The sequence below is a fragment of the Lethenteron reissneri genome, chromosome 72, assembly GCF_015708825.2.
Source record: "Lethenteron reissneri isolate LAM-NWPU_2019-01 chromosome 72, ASM1570882v1, whole genome shotgun sequence".
Classification (NCBI taxonomy): Eukaryota; Metazoa; Chordata; class Hyperoartia; order Petromyzontiformes; family Petromyzontidae; genus Lethenteron; species Lethenteron reissneri.
In genome coordinates, this window is record NC_083850.1 from 4,318,065 (window position 1) to 4,338,179 (window position 20,115).

Consider the following 20,115-nt stretch of genomic DNA (forward strand, 5'->3'; position numbering starts at 1 on the left):
TTACAGCAACAGAAGCAACTACAGCAGCAACAACAGCAGCGACAACAACAGCAGCAACATCACATTTCGAGGGCGACGCAGCTACTTCCGATTCTGCTGCCCAGCTTTTTGTAGTCGGGACCTGCTCTCGCAGGACCCCACACGTCTTTGGAAATGATTGCGATGATCATGTCTGAGCTGATAATTAAGTCACTCAAGATTACTTTGTTTAACCATAACTTTAGGTAGGTTAGTGTCATAAGGGCTCTGTGAATACTACTCATGAATGAAATCACACTCCTGTATGACCGACATTGTAATAATTTTGGTTGATCGAGTAGAACAAGTCACATGACATGTCCAGACGAATTATTATCAACAACAATGTCGTTAAATATGATGCTAAAATAAATGTTAACACTGGATTAAACGTGTACCTCTTAACCCCTCCCTCGCATTTACGACTGACGATTTGCATTTGCACGTAACATACATTCAAGCACAGTGAATGCTAATACGACAATATTGTTATTCTAAAATGTGAATGCGATTCTTGCCCTGTACCCCCCACAGTTCACATATCCGACCCCCGGTTCGATTTAAAAGATAATTTACATACATATGTGTAGAGTGCGATTGTAATACTTCTAATGAGATTTAAATACCGTACCTCCGTTTATGGTGCTATAAATTATAAAAACAGTTGATATTTTATTGTCGTTTAATGTTGAGTGTTATTGTTTATAGTGTTATCAGTTTACGTGTTTTTAAGTACAGGTGATTCCCGGTATACTTCGGTATTCTGGACCTGAACGTCGCGAAACGATTCATAACGAGGACCTTTCCCCACCAGAGCGCAAGCCGCTAATGAAAAGAACTCGGGCCGGCGGGAACACGTGCTTCCATGGTTGGTCGGGGACAGGGCATGGTTGTATTGCCTACAGATGCCACCGGGAAAATCCAAGTTGCTCCGCCCATGGCGGGGACAGGTAGAGTTCATAGAGGTGGGTGATGTAAAGACAGTGCGTCAACTAAGGGACAAGTGGTGACAACAGGATAGAGAGAGTTCGAGAAGGGAAGGCGAGACCAAGTGTGGGCGGAGGTTCACGCCGAGAATGAGAGAGGGGGAGGAACGAGGTTTGGGGCTGTTTTGGCTGGTTGTTGTCTCGTCGTCGTCGTTGCTATATCGTGACGCCTGGGGTCTGAAACCGCATTACAATTGTAACGATTCATTATTTCACGGGCTAATATTGGGTTTGTGCGATTATTTTACATATTCATACTGAATATTGCTATTTGATGCAATTGAGATGGAACATTCATCCAGCAGTGGGCAGCTTGATCCTAATACCACCAAAGTGTTATTCAAATAATTTTAATCCCATCCTGATCCTGCACCTTCCGCTTCACATATCCCACCATTATTGGTTGGCACGTCCACATTACATACATACATATTTCATGCATACATACTACATACAGACATATTATATTCATGCATATTACATACAGACATGTTACATATTCACGAGCATAGTGTGATTCTTAGAGGAACACGGTGTGAAGCGAATGAGATTCGAATATCACACTTCAATGTACGGTGTTCTAACCTGTAACACTAGTTTATTATGTTATTTTATAGCGTTATAATGTATCGCTCATAGCTTATATTGTTAGAGATCACAACATTATGGTTTACTATAACACTAGTTTGTAGTGTTATTTTTAAGCGTTACAATGTATAGCTCATAGTTTAAAGGTTATATTGTTAGAGTTTATAATGTTAGAGTATGCTCTGTGAGTTTACAATTTGAAAGTTTGTGAACGTGCCCTATTCTCGTGGGACCCGACACGAATTTGGAAATAATTGCTATGATCATGTCTGAGCTTGGATGAGCGACTAATGTTTACTTTGTTTAATCATAACTGTGTGTAGGTTAGTGCCATCGGTGCTTAGTGAATACTACTCATGAATGAACTCATACTTCTTTCGGATATAAACTGAAATCATGTTGGTAGAACAAGTCGCCTGCCTTTTCTAGACGAATTGTTATCTTCAAGTGCGTCCGTAAATAAACTGCTAAAATACACAGCATAGGGAAGGCTGCCTTGTTGGGGAGATGTAGTTTGGCTAAGGCGCTGTGGCCGGGTGATGACACGGATTCTGAAACAATGGAGTTAAACACTCGCTGCTTGGCCCCGTCGACAGCAGCGAAGGCTGTCATATACCGCCCCATTTACGAGTTGGCTCTTTGGGGCTGTATGTGAATAGTTGAAGGTGCTCGGTGTTGTTTTCTTCTAACAGCTACTAACGTGCGTGTGTTGTCTGTTTTTAGGATTTGTCCATAGATGTTGTTCTTTTTATTGCGGCGTTTCACTTGAGTGTAGCAGTTTGTTTAAAAATTCGTCACGTGAGCGTGGTGTTTTGCTTGTGGAATTTCGCTTTGTCACAATTTGTGATTGTTATAATAATTGTAACGATTCATAATCTCATGAGTTTATAATGGGTTTGTGCGTGTATTTATATAAATATATTCCGTCTTTTGTATTCGATGACATCTAGCATTAAAAATCGTGATTGTCATATGACCATGTTGTAATTGTAATAATTTTTATCCGATCTTTGCACGTACACTATACAAACATATGAGCATAGTGCGATTCTTATACGACCACACTGCTTTTAATGATTCTAATGATATTATAATACCTTACCTCCGTTTATATGGTTATAAATTAAAACACTAGTTTATAATCGTTTAATGTTTAGTGTTATCGTTTATAGTATTACAGTTTACATGTTATAGAGTACAGTTTATCCCCGACATACTTCGGGATTAGTGACTGGTACGTTGATGAACGATTAACTACGGGGACCTTTCTACCTCAAGGAACACGTGTTAATCGCGTAGACAGCCAAGATGCTGCCGGTTATGGGCACACTTGTGTGACGGTGATCCTCCACCTGAAATTAGCTTAACATGTTTTTGCTAGGAACATTATAAAATAAAGAACGGACAAACATTTGTAAAAAATACGTTTTTATTAATCTGCAATCATTTTTACGTCAAAACTCGAAGGGAATATTTATTATGTCCTATGTTCACACATTTCCAGTACAATGCAAACCATTTCCGTTCTAGGAATACCAAAGCGTTAAAGTATCATTCCCCATGATTTCCTTATTAGTTCATCACGTTTGTTCACTGTGCGTATATGTTGAAGTCAAGGCCATATATCCAACGAACGCGTCATCAATGTACATCCTGAAATCAGCTATCTAAAATCGATTAATACCAATCAAAAAAAGCCATACACTTGACAAAAAATCTTTAAAATGTTGAGTAAAGATGTACCTACAGACGCATTCCAATTTTAGCTCAACAGGAACATATAACGACTACAATTGAACCCTCTCACAACCAGTGCTCATCACACCACTTCGGCAGGTAATCCGATAACATTACAAACCACCACTGGGCACGTCATTAAACTCTCACAAACTGTAAAACTAAAATGGCTAAAATTACACACAAAAGTACTCGATACGGCTTAAAAGGTATAACCACGTAACATAATATTTTTTTTCAGTCACCCCGAGCTCTATGGTTGACTCTCGAGCCACTCCATTACATCCAGCCATCTCTCGGGATCCAACTGCATGGGATCGAAGGTGGAAACTTCTTCAGGACCAATTGCAGCACCTTGAATTTCAGCTTTTGATTTCAGTTTCCTATCATTGTGGACCTTCTGATGCCTGTTCATGGTTGATGACCGTACAAATGCCTTCCCACACACAGGGCACAGGAATGGCTTCTCGCCCGTATGTGTTTTCTGATGGCGTTGGCAGTTTGCTGAAAGTGAAAATGCCTTCCCACACACAGAACACAGGAACGGCTTCTCGCCCGTGTGTGTTCTCTGATGAGTTTGAAGAGTTGATGCCCGTGTAAAGGCCTCCCCACACACAGAGCACAGGAATGGCTTCTCGCCCGTGTGTGTTCTCTGATGACTCTGAAGATGTGATGACTGTGCAAATGTCTTCCCACACACAGGGCACAGGAATGGCTTCTCGCCCGTGTGTGTTCTCTGGTGACTCTGAAGATGTGATGAGTGTGCAAATGCCTTCCCACACACATGGCACAGGAATGGCTTCTCGCCCGTGTGTGTTTTCTCGTGACTTTGAAGATGTGATGACTTTGCAAATGTCTTCCCACACACAGGGCACAGGAATGGCTTCTCGCCCGTGTGCGTTTTCTTATGATCTTGAAGAGTTGATGACCGTGCAAATGTCTTCCTACACACAGAGCACAGGAATTGCTTCTCGCCCGTGTGTGTTCTCTGGTGTCTCTTAAGATTTGATTGCCGTGAAAATGTCTTCCCACACACAGAGCAATTGAATGGCTTCTTGCCTCCGTGTGCGTGGGGCTGTGTAAAGCGTCTCTGCTCCATGTGAGCGTAGTAACAGCAGCGGTGTTATCGAGTGAAAAAAGAACGCTATCGGCCGCAAGGATGTTTAGATTTTGTTAACTGATAAAACAAGAACGACACTCGCGTCTAAGCGAGACGCAAAAAAATCCCGTAAATTTGACGACGAACACGTTTAAGATTTTATCCGCGAAAATAGACACTTACTTGGAGATTCACGATATATATCGGTGTCTGAAACCCGTCTGAAGATGTCGCCACGAACTCTCCGAACGCAAAGTCGCCTAACTGTCGACACAGCAATTGTGCTCGCCAGGCTGCGTTGTCTCGCGGTTGAAGGGCGATCAGCAGAGCGACGAGTCGAGCGTCCAACCTCATCAAGTTCCCTCTCGAAATGGCATTGAGCTCTGCTTCTGAGCCGCCTTATAACTCCCCCCCTAGGATCCAATCCTTTGTCTTTCAGGATATTTGCATTCGATTCTTAATTTTGGAAGGTACAATCCGCATGTATATTAACATACCGAAGGGTAATGTGCCCATTGTGCTTCATGCATGAATATGTAAGTGCATCTCAGTGTGTAATTGTGCGCTTATTTTGACTAAATGGAAAAACTTCCATTTATTCAAAATAAAGTGAATGCATAGAAATTAGCGTGTAACTTTAGAAAAGGAAGAGAGCGGCCTTCTCGACGAGGGAGTGAAACCCAATAGATAATATTCTTTTACAGCGTTACAATGCATAGGTTGTAATTCATAGGTTATAATATTATGTTTCACTATGATAGAGCTTAACATGTGAGAGTATACAATATCAGAGTTGATCAAATGCGACGATCAAGGGCGTCAATTGGTTAAGTTTGATCAGTCTTTGATCAAAGGCGTCATCCCATCACGGAACACCACCTCCCTGCGTATATCACAGCAACAGAAGCAACTACAGCAGCAACAACAGCAGCGACAACAGCAGCAACATCACATTTCGAGGGCGACGCAGCTACTTTTGATTCTGCTGCCCAGCTGTTTGTAGTTAGGACCTGCTCTCGCAGGACCCCACACGTCTTTGGAAATGATTACGATGATCATGTTTGAGCTGAGAATTAAGTCACTCATGATTACTTTGTTTAACCATAACTTTAGGTAGGTTAGTGTCATCGGGGCTATGTGAATACTACTCATGAATGAAATCACACTCCTGTATGACCGACATTGTACTAATTTTGGTTGATCGAGTAGAACAAGGCACGTGCCATGTCCAGACGAATTATTATCAACAACAGTGTCCTTAAATATGATGCTAAAATAAATGTTAACACTGGATTAAACGTGCACCTCTTAACCCCTCCCTCGCATTTACGACTAACGATTTGCATTTGTACATAACATACATTCAAGCACAGTAAAATGCTAATACGACCATATTGTTATTCTAAAATTTGAATGCGATTCTTGCCCTGTACCCCCACAGTTCACATATCCGACCCCCGGTTCGATTGAACAGATAATTTACATATATGTGTAGAGTGCGATTTTAATACTTCTAATGAGATTTAAATACCGTACCTGCGTTTATGGTGCTATAAATTCTAAAATCAATTGATATTTTTTTTGTCGTTTAATGTTTAGTGTTATTGTTTATAGTGTTATCAGTTTACATGTTTTTTAGTACAGGTGATTCCCGGTAGACTTCGGTATTCTGGACCTGAACGTTGCGAAACGATTCATAACGAGGACCTTTCCCCACCAGAGCGCAAGCCGCTAATGAAAAGAACTCGGGCCGGCAGGAACACGTGCTTCCATGGGCAGTGGGGGACAGGGCATGGTTGTATTGCCTACAGGTGCCACCGGTAAAATCCCCCAAGTTGCTCCGCCCATGGCGGGGTCAGGTAGAGGTCATAGAGGTGGGTGATGTAAAGACAGTGCATCAACTAAGGGAAAAGTGGTGACAACAAGATAGAGAGAGTTCGAGAAGGGAAGGCGAGACCAAGTGTGGGCAGAGGTTCACGCCGAGAATGAGAGAGGGGGAGGAACGAGGTTTGGGGCTGTGTTGGCTGGTTGCTGTCTCGTCGTCGTCGTTGCTATATCGTGACGCCTGGGGTCTGAGACCGCGTTAAAGGCTAAATAAAAAAAACCCTCTGCAGTCTGAGTCCGGAGCCATTACAATTGTAACGATTCATTATTTCACGGGCTAATATAGCGTTTGTGCGATTATTTTACATATTCATACTGAATATTGCTATTTGATGCCATTGAGATGGAACATTCATCCAATAGTGGACAGCTTGATCCTAATACCACCAAAGTGTTATTCAAATAATTTTAATCCCATCCTGATCCTGCACCTTCCGTATCACATATTCCACCATTGGTTGGCACGTCCATACTACATACATGTTACATAGATACATGTTACATACATGTTACATACTTACGAGCAAAGTGCGATTCGAAGAGGACCACGGAATGATTATAATAATTCGATTGAGATTCAAATATAACACTTCATTGTACGGTTTGCTAATCTATAACACTAGTTAATAATGTTATTTTATAGCGTTTTAATGTATAGCTCATAGGTTATATTGTTAGATTTCACAGATTTAGAGTTTACTTTAACATTTGTTTACGGTAATTTGTATATTCTTCAAATGTATATGTTAACGTTTTTAAATTATATTGTTGGAGTTCAAATTGTTAACGTTCACAGTGTGAGTTTACAATGTAAGAGTATATCAAAGGCGTCGATCGAGAGCGTTGATCTGGTAGGTTTGATCAGAGTTTTTTTTTATATATAAGCCGTTATCCTCTTACGGGACACCAACACGCTGCGTATATAACAGTGCTCTCGTGGGACCCCACACGTCTATGGAAATAATTGAGATGATCCTATCTGAGCTGAGATTTGAGCGTTATCGTTTATAGTATTATAGTTTACATGTTATAGAGTACAGTTTATCCCCGACATACTTCGGGATTAGGGACTGGTACGTTGATGAACGATTAACTACGGGGACCTTTCCCTTCAAGGAACACGTGTTAATCGGGTAGACAGCCAAGATGCTGCCGGTTAAGGGCACACTTGTGTGACGGAGATCCTCCACCTGACATTATATGAACATGTTTTTGCTAGGAACATTAAAAAATAAAGACCATACAAACATTTGTAAAAAATACGTTTTTATTCATCTGCAATCATTTTTACGTCAAAACGCGAAGGGAATATTTATTACATTTCCAGTACAATGCAAACCATTTCCGTTCCAGGAATACCAAAGCGTTAAAGTATCATTCCCCATGATTTCACCACATGTGTTCACTGTGCGTCTATGTTGAAGTCAATGCCATATATCCAACGAACGCGTCATCAATGTACATCCTGAAATCGGCTATCTAAAGTCGATTAATACCAATCAAAAAAAGCTATATACTTGAAAAAAAACTTTAAAATGTTGAGTAAAGATGTACCTACAGAGGCATTTCAACTTTAGCTCAACAGGGACACTTAACGACTACAATTGAACCCTCTCACAGCCAGTGCTCTTCACACCAATTCGGCAAGTAATCCGATAACATTACAAACCACCACTGTGCACGTCATTAAACTCTCAAAAAAACTGGAAAACTAAAATGGTCAAAATTACACACAAAAGTACTTGATACGGATTAAAAGGTATAACCACATGACAATATTTTTTCAGTCACCCCGAGCTCTCTGGTTGACTCTCGAGCCACTCCATTACATCCAGCCATCTCTCGGGATCCAACTGCATGGGATCGAAGGTGGAAACTTCTTCAGGACTCATCGCAGCACCTTGAATTTCAGCTTTTGATTTCAGTTTCCTATCATTGTGGACCTTCTTATGCCTGTTCATGGTTGATGACTGTGCAAATGTCTTCCCACACACAGAGCAAAGGAATGGCTTATCGCCCGTGTGTGTTCTCTGATGAGTTTGAAGAGTTGATGAGTCTGCAAATGTCTTCCCACACACAAGGCACAGGAATGGCTTCTCGCCCGTGTGTGTTCTCTGATGACTCTGAAGATGTGATGACTGTGCAAATTTCTTCCCACACACAGGACACAGGAATGGCTTCTCGCCCGTGTGTGTTTTCTGGTGTCTCTGAAGATGTGATGGCCATGAAAATGTCTTCCCACACACAGAGCAATTGAATGGCTTCTTCTCTCCGTGTGCGTGGGGCTGTGGAGAGCGTCTCTGCTCCATGTGAGCGTAGTAACAGCAGCGGTGTTATCGAGTCAAAAGTTCGCTATCGGCCGCAAGGATGTTTAGCGTTGAGTTTTGGATTTTGTTAACTGCTATAACAAGAACGACACTCGCGTCTAACCGAGACGCAAAAAAAATCCCATAAATTTGACGACGAACACGTTTAAGAGTTTATCCGCGAAAATAGACACTTACTTGGAGATTCACGGTAGATCGATGTCTGGAACCCGTCTGAAGATGTCGCCACGAACTTTCCCGACGCAAAGTCGCCTAACTGTCGACACAGCAATTGTGCTCGCCAGGCTGCGTTGTCTCGCGGTTGAAGGGCGATCAGCAGAGCGACGAGTCGAGCGTCCAACCTCATCAAGTTCCCTCTCGAAATGGCATTGAGCTCTGCTTCTGAGCCGCCTTATAACTCCCCCCCCTAGGATCCAATCCTTTGTCTTTCAGGATATTTGCATTCGATTGTTAATTTTGGAAGGTACAATCCGCATGTCTATTAACATACCGAAGGGTAATGTGCCCATTGTGCTTCATGCATGAATATGTAAGTGCATCTCAGTGTGTAATTGTGCGCTTATTTTGAATAAATGGAAAAACACGTTCCCCATGCCCTCCATTGTCCTCGATTTAAAGTGAATGCAGCCCCGTGGCATTGCCAAAAACCGCCGAGCATCGGGAGTGAGCACGTACAGACGAGTAGTGACCACATTTGCAATACAATCACTCTAACATCAGTAACCAAAATCCGATCTGGTACATGGTCTCCGATTGGTCTGATTGGTATCCGTCATCACTCCGGAGACAAACAGCGAGGCATGGTTTGGCCGCTGCTGTTACTACGCTCACATGGAGCAGAGACGCTCTCCACAGCCCCACGCACACGGAGACAAGAAGCCCTTCAATTGCTCTGTGTGTGGTAAGTCGTTTTCACGGCCATCACATCTTCAGAGACACCAGAGAACACACACGGGCGAGAAGCCATTCCTGTGCCCTGTGTGCGGGAAGACATTTGCACAATCGACAACTCTTCAAACTCATCAGAGAACGCACACGGGCGAGAAGCCATTCCTGTGCCCTGTGTGTGGGAAGACATTTGCAGACTCATCAACTCTTCAAACTCATCAGAGAACACACACGGGCGAGAAGCCATTCCTGTGCCCTGTGTGTGGGAAGGCATTTGCACACTCATCAACTCTTCAAGATCATAAGAGAACACACACGGGCGAGAAGCCATTCCTGTGCTCTGTGTGTGGGAAGAAATTTGCACACTCATCAACCAGGAATAGGCATCAGAAGGTCCACAATGATAGGAAACTGAAATCAAAAGCTGAAATTCAAGGTGCTGCAATGAGTCCTGAAGAAGTTTCCACCTTCGATCCCATGCAGTTGGATCCCGAGAGATGGCTGGATGTAATGGAGTGGCTCGAGAGTCAACCAGAGAGCTCGGGGTGACTGAAAAAATATTACGTTATGTGGTTATACCTATTAAGCCGTTTCGAGTACTTTTGTGTGTAATTTTGACCATTTTAGTTTTACAGTTTTTGTGAGAGTTTAATTACGTGCACAGTGGTGGTTTGTAATGTTATCGGATTACTTGCCGAATTGGTGTGAAGAGCACTGGCTGTGAGAGGGTTCAATTGTAGTCGTTAAGTGTCCCTGTTGAGCTAAAGTTGAAATGCCTCTGTAGGTACATCTTTACTCAACATTTTAAACGTTTTTTTTCAAGTATATAGCTTTTTTTGATTGGTATTAATCGACTTTAGATAGCCGATGTCAGGATGTACATTGATGACGCGTTCGTTGGATATATGGCCTTGACTTCAACAAAGACGCACAGTGAACAAATGTGGTGAACTAATAAGGAAATCATGGGGAATGAAACTTTAACGCTTTGGTATTCCTGGAACGGAAATGGTTTGCATTCTACTGGAAATGTGTGAACATAGGAACGTAATAAATATTGCCTTCGAGTTTTGACGTAAAATTATTGCAGATGAATAAAAACGTATTTTAACAAATGTTTGTCAGTTCTTTATTGTATAATGTTCCTAGCAAAAACATGTTCAGAGAATTTCAGGTGGAGGATCTCCGTCACACAAGTGTGCCCTTAACCTGCTTCATCTTGGCTGTCTACCCGATTAACACGTGTTCCTTGAGGGGAAAGGTCCCCGTAGTTAATCGTTCATCAACGTACCAGTCCCTAATCCCGAAGTATGTCGGGGATAAACTGTACTCTATAACAAGTAAACTGTAATACTAAAAACGATAACACTAAACATTTAACGATTATAAACGTATAACCATATTCACGGAGGCAAGGTATTATAATATCATTAGAATAGTGGGATTCGAATAATTGTAGTTCGATTCTAATCCTGCATATCCTATACCCGGTTTGCATATTCACTTACCATACATAAGACACCAGTGTGATTTTAATTTGAGCACAGTGCGATTCTAATTATTCTTATTCGATTATAATCCCACTATAACAGTTAAAAGGATTTTACAGCGTTCATAGGTTATAATATTATGTTTCACTATGTTAGAGCTTAACATGTGAGAGCCTACAACTATCAGAGTTGATCAAATGCGACGATCAAAGGCGTCAATAGGGTAAGTTTGATCAGAGTCTTTGATCAAAGATTGCGATGATCACGTCTGAACTGAGAATTAAGTGACTAAATACTACTTTGTTTAACCATAACTGTGTGTAGGTTATCTTCTTGGTTCTTTCGGTAAAATAACGTAGAAGGGAAATAATAAAATAATACAAATAAAACAGAATAAAAAAATTATCACGACGTTTCGGCCACAACGCAGGCAACCGTCCTCAGGTGAAGAACAGGGCTGTCGGAAAGACAGCGTCTGAATGAACACCACCAAGCTTGGCAGCGTATATTTAAGCTGCAGGGGGAAGGGCGCCTTGACAAGGGAATTTGCATATCAACAGATGAAATTAGAATATTTATGGGAAATGCAGATATGGGATTAGTCACTACTTGTGGAATGCGTAGGAGGTGGGGGAATCTCAAAGTCATATTATGCCCGTGCATTATGTAGGATTAGCAGGAACAAAGGGAGGAAGTGGGGTTAGCAGTAATAAAGGGAAGGAATTTTAATTATAAGGAGCTGCAGCAGCCATACCACCACGTAAAAAACTAAACTATAACCTACATCAATATTATCAATATACTAAATATACTCTCCAATAAGCTGAGCTACTAACAGGAAGTAATAGTGGACGGGCATGTGAACTTTGCCCGTATGTATGTAATGTGTATGCATGCCATTTGGACTTGCGAAGCGGGGGGGTCGGATATGCGAACTGGGCGTGCAGGATTAGGAATCGGATGAAAATTATTAGAATAACACTATGGTAGTATTATAATTACACTGAGCTAGAGTGTATGTTATATGTAGATGCGCATTGGGAGTCGTAAATGCAAACTGGGAGGTGCTCGGTTTAGAATAGCATCAAAATGAGTTTCATAACAACGTGGTCCTATTAGAATCACGCTATCAACAGCTGCTGATGTTCGGGTGGCGGCCGTCGATTCGGGCTCTGCTCTTCATTTCCTCACCTGGATGGTGCCGCGGGACGCAGCATTTCTGAAGGTGATGTTGTTGTTGCTGCTGCTGCAGTTGCTGCAGTTGCTGCTGCTGCAGTTGCTGCTGCTGCAGTTGCTGCTGTTGCAATTGCTGCAGTTGCTGCTGCTGCAGTTGCTGCTGCTGCTGCAGTTGCTGCTGTTGTTGCTGGTACTGTTGTTGCTGGTACTGTTGCTGCTTAAGTTTCAGTGGTGTTCCGTGATAGGATAACAAACTTTGATCAAATACTCTTATCAAACGAGTCGTTACAATTGTAACGAATCATAATTGCACGGGCTTATGTTGGGTTTGTAAGATAATTCTATATTTACATACTGAATATTGCTATTTGATGCCATTGAGATAGAACATTCACCCAGCAGTGGACAGCTTGATCCTAATACCACAAAAGTGTTATTCAAACAATTTTAATCCCATCCTGATCCTGCACCTTCCGTTTCACATATCCCACCCTTGGTTCGCACGTCCATATTACATACATACATGTTACATGCATGCATGTCACATGCATGTATGTAACATGTTACATACATACATGTTACATGCATACATGTTACATACAGACATATTACATTCATGCATATTACATACAGACATGTTACATACTCACGAGCATAGTGTGATTCTTATAGGACCACGGTGTGAAGCTAAGAATTCGAATATCACACTTCAATGTTCGGTGTTCTAATCTGTAACACTAGTTTATTGTTATTTTATAGCGTTATAGTGTATAGCTCATAGCTTATATTGTTATAGTTCAAAACATTATAGTTTACTAGAACACTAGTTTGTAGTGTTATTTTAAAGCGTTACAATGTATAGCTCATAGTTTAAAGGTTATATTGTTAGAGTTTATAATGTTAGAGTATGCAATGTGAGTTTACAATTTGAAAGTTTGTGAACGTGCCCTATTCTCGTGGGACCCGACACGAATTTGGAAATAATTGCTATGATCATGTCTGAGCTGGGATGAGCGACTAATGTTTACTTTGTTTAATCATAGCTGTGTGTAGGTTAGTGCCATCGGTGCTTAGTGAATACTACTCATAAATGAACTCATACTTCTTTCGGATATAAATTGAAATCATGTTGGTAGAACAAGTCGCCTGCCTTTTCTAGACGAATTGTTATCTTCAAGTGTGTCCGTAAATAAACTGCTAAAATACACAGCATAGGGAAGGCTGCCTTGTTGGAGAGATGTAGTTTGGGTAAGGCGCTGTGGCCGTGTGATGACACGGATTCTGAAACAATGGAGTTAAACACTCGCTGCTTGGCCCCGTCGACAGCAGCGAGGGCTGTCATATACCGCCCCATTTACGAGTTGGCTGTATGATGTGTATAGTTGAAGGTGCTAGGTGTTGTCTTCTTCTAACAGGTACTAACGTGCGTGTGTTGTCTGTTTTTACGATTTGTCCATTGATGTTTTTTTTATTGCGGCGTTTTTTTGTTAAGTTCTGTCACTTGAGTGTAGCAGTTTGTTTAAGAATTCGTCACGTGAGCGTGGTGTTTTACTTGTGGGAATTTCGCTTTGTCACAATTTGTGATTGTTATAATAATTGTAAAGATTCATAATCTCATGAGTTTATAATGGGTTTGTGCGTGATTCTTATACGACCACACTGTGATTCTAATGCTTCTAATGATAGTATATACCTTACCTCCGTTTAAATGGTTATAAATTAAAACACTAGTTTATAATCGTTTAATGTTCAGTGTTATCGTTCATAGGATTACAGTTTACATGTCATAGAGTACAGTTTTTCCCCGACATACTTCGGAATTAGAGACTGGTACGTTGATGAACGATTAACTACGGGGACCTTTCCCCTCAATGAACACCTGTTAATCGTGTAGACAGCTAAGATGCTGCGGGTTAAGGGCACACTTGTGTGATGGAGATCCTCCACCTGAAATTCTCTGAACATGTTTTTGCTAGGAACATTATACAATAAAGAACTGACAAACATTTGTTAAAATACGTTTTTATTCATCTGCAACAATTTTACGTCAAAACTCGAAGGCAATGTTTATTACGTCCTATGTTCAAACAGTTACAGTACAATGCAAATCATATCCGTTCCAGGAATACCAAAGCGTTAAAGTATCATTCCCCATGATGTCCTTATTAGTTCACCACATTTGTTCACTGTGCGTCTATGTTGAAGTCAAGGCAATATATCCAACGAACGCGTCATCAATGTACATCCTAAAGTCGACTATTATCAACCAAAAAAAGCTTAATACTTGAAAAAAACGTTTACAACCACTGCTCATCACACCACTTCACCAAGTAATCCGACAACATCAAAACTCACCACGTGCACGTCAAGAAACTCTCAAACGAACTGTAAAACTAAAGAGTCAGAATTACACACAAAAGTACTCAAGACAGCTTAATAGGTATAACCGCATGCAACATTATATTTCAGTCACCGCTAGCTCTCGGGTTGATCCTCGAGCCACTCCATTACATCCAGCCATCTCTCGGGATCCAACTGCATGGGATCGAAGGTGGAATTATCTACAGGAATCATTGCAGCACCTTGAATTACACCTTTTGATTTCAACTTCCTATCATCGTGGACCTTCTGATGCCTCTTCCGTTTTGATGACTGTGCGAATGCCTTCCCACACACAGGGCACAGAAATGGCTTCTCGTCCGTGTGTCTCTGTTGACTCTGAAGATGTGATGACTTAGCAAATGTCTTCCCACACACAGGGCACAGGAATGGCTTCTCACCCGTGTTTGTTTTCTTATGATCTTGAAGAGTTGATGACCGTGCAAATGTCTTCCCACACACAGAGCACATGAACGGCTTCTCGCCCGTGTGTGTTCTCCTGTGTCTCTGAAGATGTGATGGCCGTGAAAATGCCTTCCCACACACAGAGCAATTGAATGGCTTCTTGCCTCCGTGTGCGTGGGGCTGTGGAGAGCGTCTCTGCTCCATGTGAGCGTAGTAACAGCAGCTGTGTTATTGAGTCAAAAGTACGCTATAGGCCGCAAGGATGTTTAGCGTTGAGTTTTGGATTTTGTTAACTGCTAAAACAAGAACGACACTCGCGTCTAACCGAGACGCAAAAAAATCCCGCTAATTTAACGACGAAAACGTTTAAGAGTTCATCCGCGAAATTAGACACTTACTTGGAGATTCACTGTATATCGATGTCTGTAACCCGTCTGAAGATGTCGCCACGAACTCTCCCGACGCAAAGTCGCCTAACTGTCGACACAGCAATTGTGCTCGCCAGGCTGCGTTGTCTCGCGGTTGAAGGGCGATCAGCAGAGCGACGAGTCGAGCGTCCAACCTCATCAAGTTCCCTCTCGAAATGGCATTGAGCTCTGCTTCTGAGCCGCCTTATAACTCCCCCCCTAGGATCAAATCCTTTGTCTTTCAGGATATTTCATTCGATTGTTAATTTTGGAAGGCACAATCCGCATGTCTATTAACATACCGAAGAGTAATGTGCCCATTGTGCTTCATATATGAATATGTAAGTGCATCTCAGTGTGTAATTGTGCGCTTATTTTGAATGAATGGAAAAACTTTGTCCTCGATTTAAAGTGAATGCAGAGAAATTACATTTAACTTTAGAAAAGGAAGAGAGCGGCCTTCTCGACGACGGAGTGAAACCCAATAGGTAATATTCTTTTACAGCGTTACAATGGATAGATTGTAGTTCATAGGTTATAATATTATGTTTCACTATGATAGAGCTTAAGATGTGAGAGTATACAATATCAGAGTTGATCAAATGCGACGATCAAGGGCGTCAATCGGGTGAGTTTGATCAAAGGCTTTAATCAAAGGCGTCATCCCATCACGGAACACCACCTCCCTGCGTTTATTACAGCAACAGAAGCAACTACAGCAGCAACAACAGCAGCAACATCACATTTCGAGGGCAACGCAGCTACTTCCGATTCTGCTGCCCAGCTGTTTGTAGTCGGGACCTGCTCTCGCAGGACCCCACACGTCTTTGGAAATGATTGCGGTGATCATGTCTGAGCTGAGAATTAAGTCACTCAAGATTACTTTTTTAACCATAACTTTAGGTAGGTTAGTGTCATCGGGGCTCTGTGAATACTACTCATGAATGAAATCACACTCCTGTATGACCGACATTGTACTAATTTTGGTTGATCGAGTAGAACAAGGCACATAACATGTCCAGACGAATTCTTATCAACAACAGTGTCCTTAAATATGATGCTAAAATAAATGTTAACACTGGATTAAACGTGCACCTCTTAACCACTCCCTCGCATTTACGACTAACAATTTGCATTTGCGCATAACATACATTCAAGTACAGTAATTTGCTAAAACGACCAAATTGTCATTCTAAAATTTGAATGCCATTCTTACCCTCGACCCCCACAGTTCACATATCCGACCGTCGGTTCGATTGAACGGACAATTAACAAACATGTGTAGAGTTCCATTATAATACTTCTAATGAAATTAAAATACCGTACCTCCGTTTATGGTGGTATAAATTATAAAACCAGTTGGTAGCTTTTTTTGTCGTTTAATGTTTAGTGTTATTGTTTATAGTGTTATCAATTTACGTGTTTTTAAGTACAGGTGATTCCCGGTATACTTCGGTATTCTGGACCTGAACGTTGCACCGTCTCTCTGGGGAACCGTGTGGTGTGTGTAGCGAGTATCACGGGGTGGACTGGTAGTGTGGTGATAGTGGTCACGGTCGGCACCGATGCACGACCACCGCCACCACCCCTACTGGGCGGTGGACCTGCCACCACAAAGCAGCACGCGGCGGAGGAGTGAGGCGATCGCTCTCGCCACGCGAGCGAGACCCTCTCGCTTCCTCTTCTTTCCGTGCATCTCCACCTGCACCTCTTCCGTCTTCTCCTCCGTCTCATCCTCCTCCATCCCCTCTTCTTCATCCCCCACCACCATCTTCTCCTCTACCTCCTCCTCCTCTTCCTGCGCCACCTCCATCTTCTCCATCTTCTTCTCCTCCGCTAGCACCATCTCTTCCTCCTTCATCTCCTCCTCAACTTCCGGCACCACCATCTCCACCACCGTCTTCTCTTCCTCCTCCACCACCATCGTTTCCCCTTTGTCCGTCGTCTCCATGTCCTCCACCACGACCATCTGTTCATCCTTTGTTGTCTCCTTGTCCTCCATCTCCGTATTGTCTTTCTCCTCTCCCTCCGTGTTCTCCTCCATTGTCACCATCACAATCTCGTCCTCCTTTGCCTTCTCTTCCTCCGTCTCTACTTCATCCTCCAACTCCTTCACCTCTTCCTTCGTCTTCTTCTCCACAACCTCTGTCTTCACTTCAAAGGCCTGGACGAGTGAGGAGGAGGGCTGAGCTGGCTCAGATCTGTGAAGAGACAACACGACACCGTTCTAGATTTGAAGCTTTCGTGACTGCAATGATTCATATTCTTAGGTTTTTTCGGTAAAGTCACGTAGGTAAAAAAACATTAAAAAGTAAAATAAAATAACGTAAAAAATAAAAATCACGACGTTTCGGAGGCAACACAAGCTTCCGTCTTCAGGTGGAACCGTCACAGCCACGACAGCTGTATCAGGTAAATGAGAGATTTCAGAAGCTACCACTTCGTTTATATAATGGTTGGAGAAGGTGGTGGGGCAAGGGCCGCATACTTTTATTAATATGGTAAGGTGAGGCTTAAGACTAAGAATAGACTGCACATCAAAGGCTGAGCCTTTGTTATGGAGAGGTGCGGTTTGTGACTCAACCTGTAACAGGGAGACCACCACTAGACATGGTAAAACTGATGGTTGTCTGTCAAACACGACACCGTTCCACCTTGCTGCTACGGCAGACATCGCCATCTCCCCATCGTCCGTGGGTGGAATGTGTGGCGGATTAATTCGAGCTGAATAGAAACAGCAATAACGACATGGCCAGTGAGTGTGCTTAGTATTGGTGCTGTCATTCTCATGGCGCCAGGCTATCCTTGAGATAGGTGCAGCTGTGTCTCACACAGACTGCTGTAGTTTCACAGTAGTGGGTGGCGTTGCTGTGCAAATTTAGCTGAATAATTTGAAGTGACATTTTTTTGGTTCTTTCGGTAAAGTCATGTAGGTATAAAATAAAATAAATTAAATCACAACGTTTCGATTGTAACACAAGCAATCATCAGGTGGGAAAACCACAGCAAGAAACGTTCTTGCAATAACGACATGGCCATCGAAACGTCGTGATTTAATTTAATTTATTTTATTTCATACCTACACATCCACGATTTAAAAAAAGTGTCCGTCAGTGATTTGTGGTCGAGAGAGCCACCTCCCTTGACGTCGAAGGCATCTCAGAGTGCATTGCATGCGATGAGCCTCTCGCATCTCTCATCTCATCGCGTTTTAAATTGGACACCCCTCTCAGTGGTAGCTGTCGCTGTGCATTACAAGGTGACTTGGCAGCTGGCCTGGAAACAGGCGATAGACAGCGAAAATCTCACGGTGGATGGAGGGTTACATGGTGAAGATATACCCACTTCGTTATGTGGTCTAACCCAGAAACCAGTTATGAAAAATAAGTCTGTCCACAGTATAGCGGAATGTACACGTGGAGTTTGCAGTGTCTGTGAATATTGAGAGCGCGACAGGGCTTGAGCACCTGTGCGTCACAGCAACATTGACCTGGGTTTGATTTCCACGTTTGGCCACATTCTCCGTGTGGATTGTGCAGCCACCTGTTCTGGGAATGTTCTGCAGCTTTCTCCCTGTTACTAAACCCACACAAGCAATGCAAATTGTTCAATTTGGATCGCAAACAGTAGCAACTTTCTTGAAAAATGCGAGCAAACTTGGCAGGATCCTCCTGAAAAAAAGTCTTGAGACCGTGTAAGGCTGATGCTGCGTGAGAAGCATGGCAATAAATAACAAAAATAAACACACAGGGCGCACACGCGGAGTGGTTTACCGTGGCTCAGCGACTCCGGAGTTTGCTTTATCTTCTTGGAAGCCCTCTTCTTCAAAGCTCGGAGCTATTGGGCCCCACACAGGATTGGAGGACGTGGCGGCGGCGATGGCGGCGGTGGTGGAGGTGGTGTCAGTGGTAGTGGTGCTGCTGCTGGTGGTAGCGGTCTGGAGCCATTGTCGCTCGATCTTGGTGAGGCGCTGCTCTTCCTCGAGGCGCTTTTGCTCCACAAGACGCTTCTCCTCCATCAAGTGCTCCTCCTCCTCTTGACGCTTCACCTCAACGAGGCGCTTCTCCTGAATGAGACGTTTCTCCTCGAGGAGCTTCACCTTGCGAAAGCGCCTCTCCTCAAGTCGCTTATTTTTCTTCTCGAGACGCTTCAGCTCTATGAGACGCTTCACCTCAAAGAGGCGATTCTCCTCCATGAGGTGCTTCTCTTCCTCGACCCGCTGCACCTCAATGAGGTGCTGCTCCTCGACAAGGCGCTTCTCTTCTTCCACCTGCTTCTCCTCCATGAGGCGCTTCTCTTCCTCGACCCGCTTCACATCTATGAGGCGCTTCTCTTCCTCCAGATGCTTCTCCTTGAGACGCTTCACCTCGCGAAGGCGCTTCTCCTCCATGAAGCGCGTTTCTTCAAGGAGGCGCTTTTCCATGACCCGTTTCACGTCTTTGAGGATATTATTTCGAAGGCACTTCTGCTCCGTTTGGTGCTTCACCTTGGCGAGGCGCTTCACCTCATTGGGGCGCTTCTCTTCCATTGTGCATTTCTCCTTCGCAAGGCGCTTGTCCTCCTGGAAACGCTTCACTCCGCTGACGTTCTTCACCTCCCCAATGCTCCTCTGTTCACGCGAAGATAAGCACATGATCATTCAGACATGCGCACTCAGGACAAAATCTATTCTCGCAGGCACACAAACATAGACGGGCACATAGACAAACAAAAATGCATACTGGCACATCT

The 20,115-nt window shown here is 43.0% G+C and overlaps 1 protein-coding gene across 1 annotated transcript in view; it reads right to left on the minus strand.

The window, feature by feature from the left end:
- The window catches only part of LOC133361335 (zinc finger protein 91-like), a gene marked incomplete at its 3' end in the record, with an annotated part of 99,319 nt that overhangs the window by 60,391 nt on the left and 18,813 nt on the right, over positions 1-20,115 (minus strand). The window contains exon 3 of the mRNA XM_061580266.1: positions 17,459-17,548. Coding sequence (XP_061436250.1) covers positions 17,459-17,548 — 90 coding nt within the window. The remainder of the gene's footprint in view (positions 1-17,458; positions 17,549-20,115) is intronic.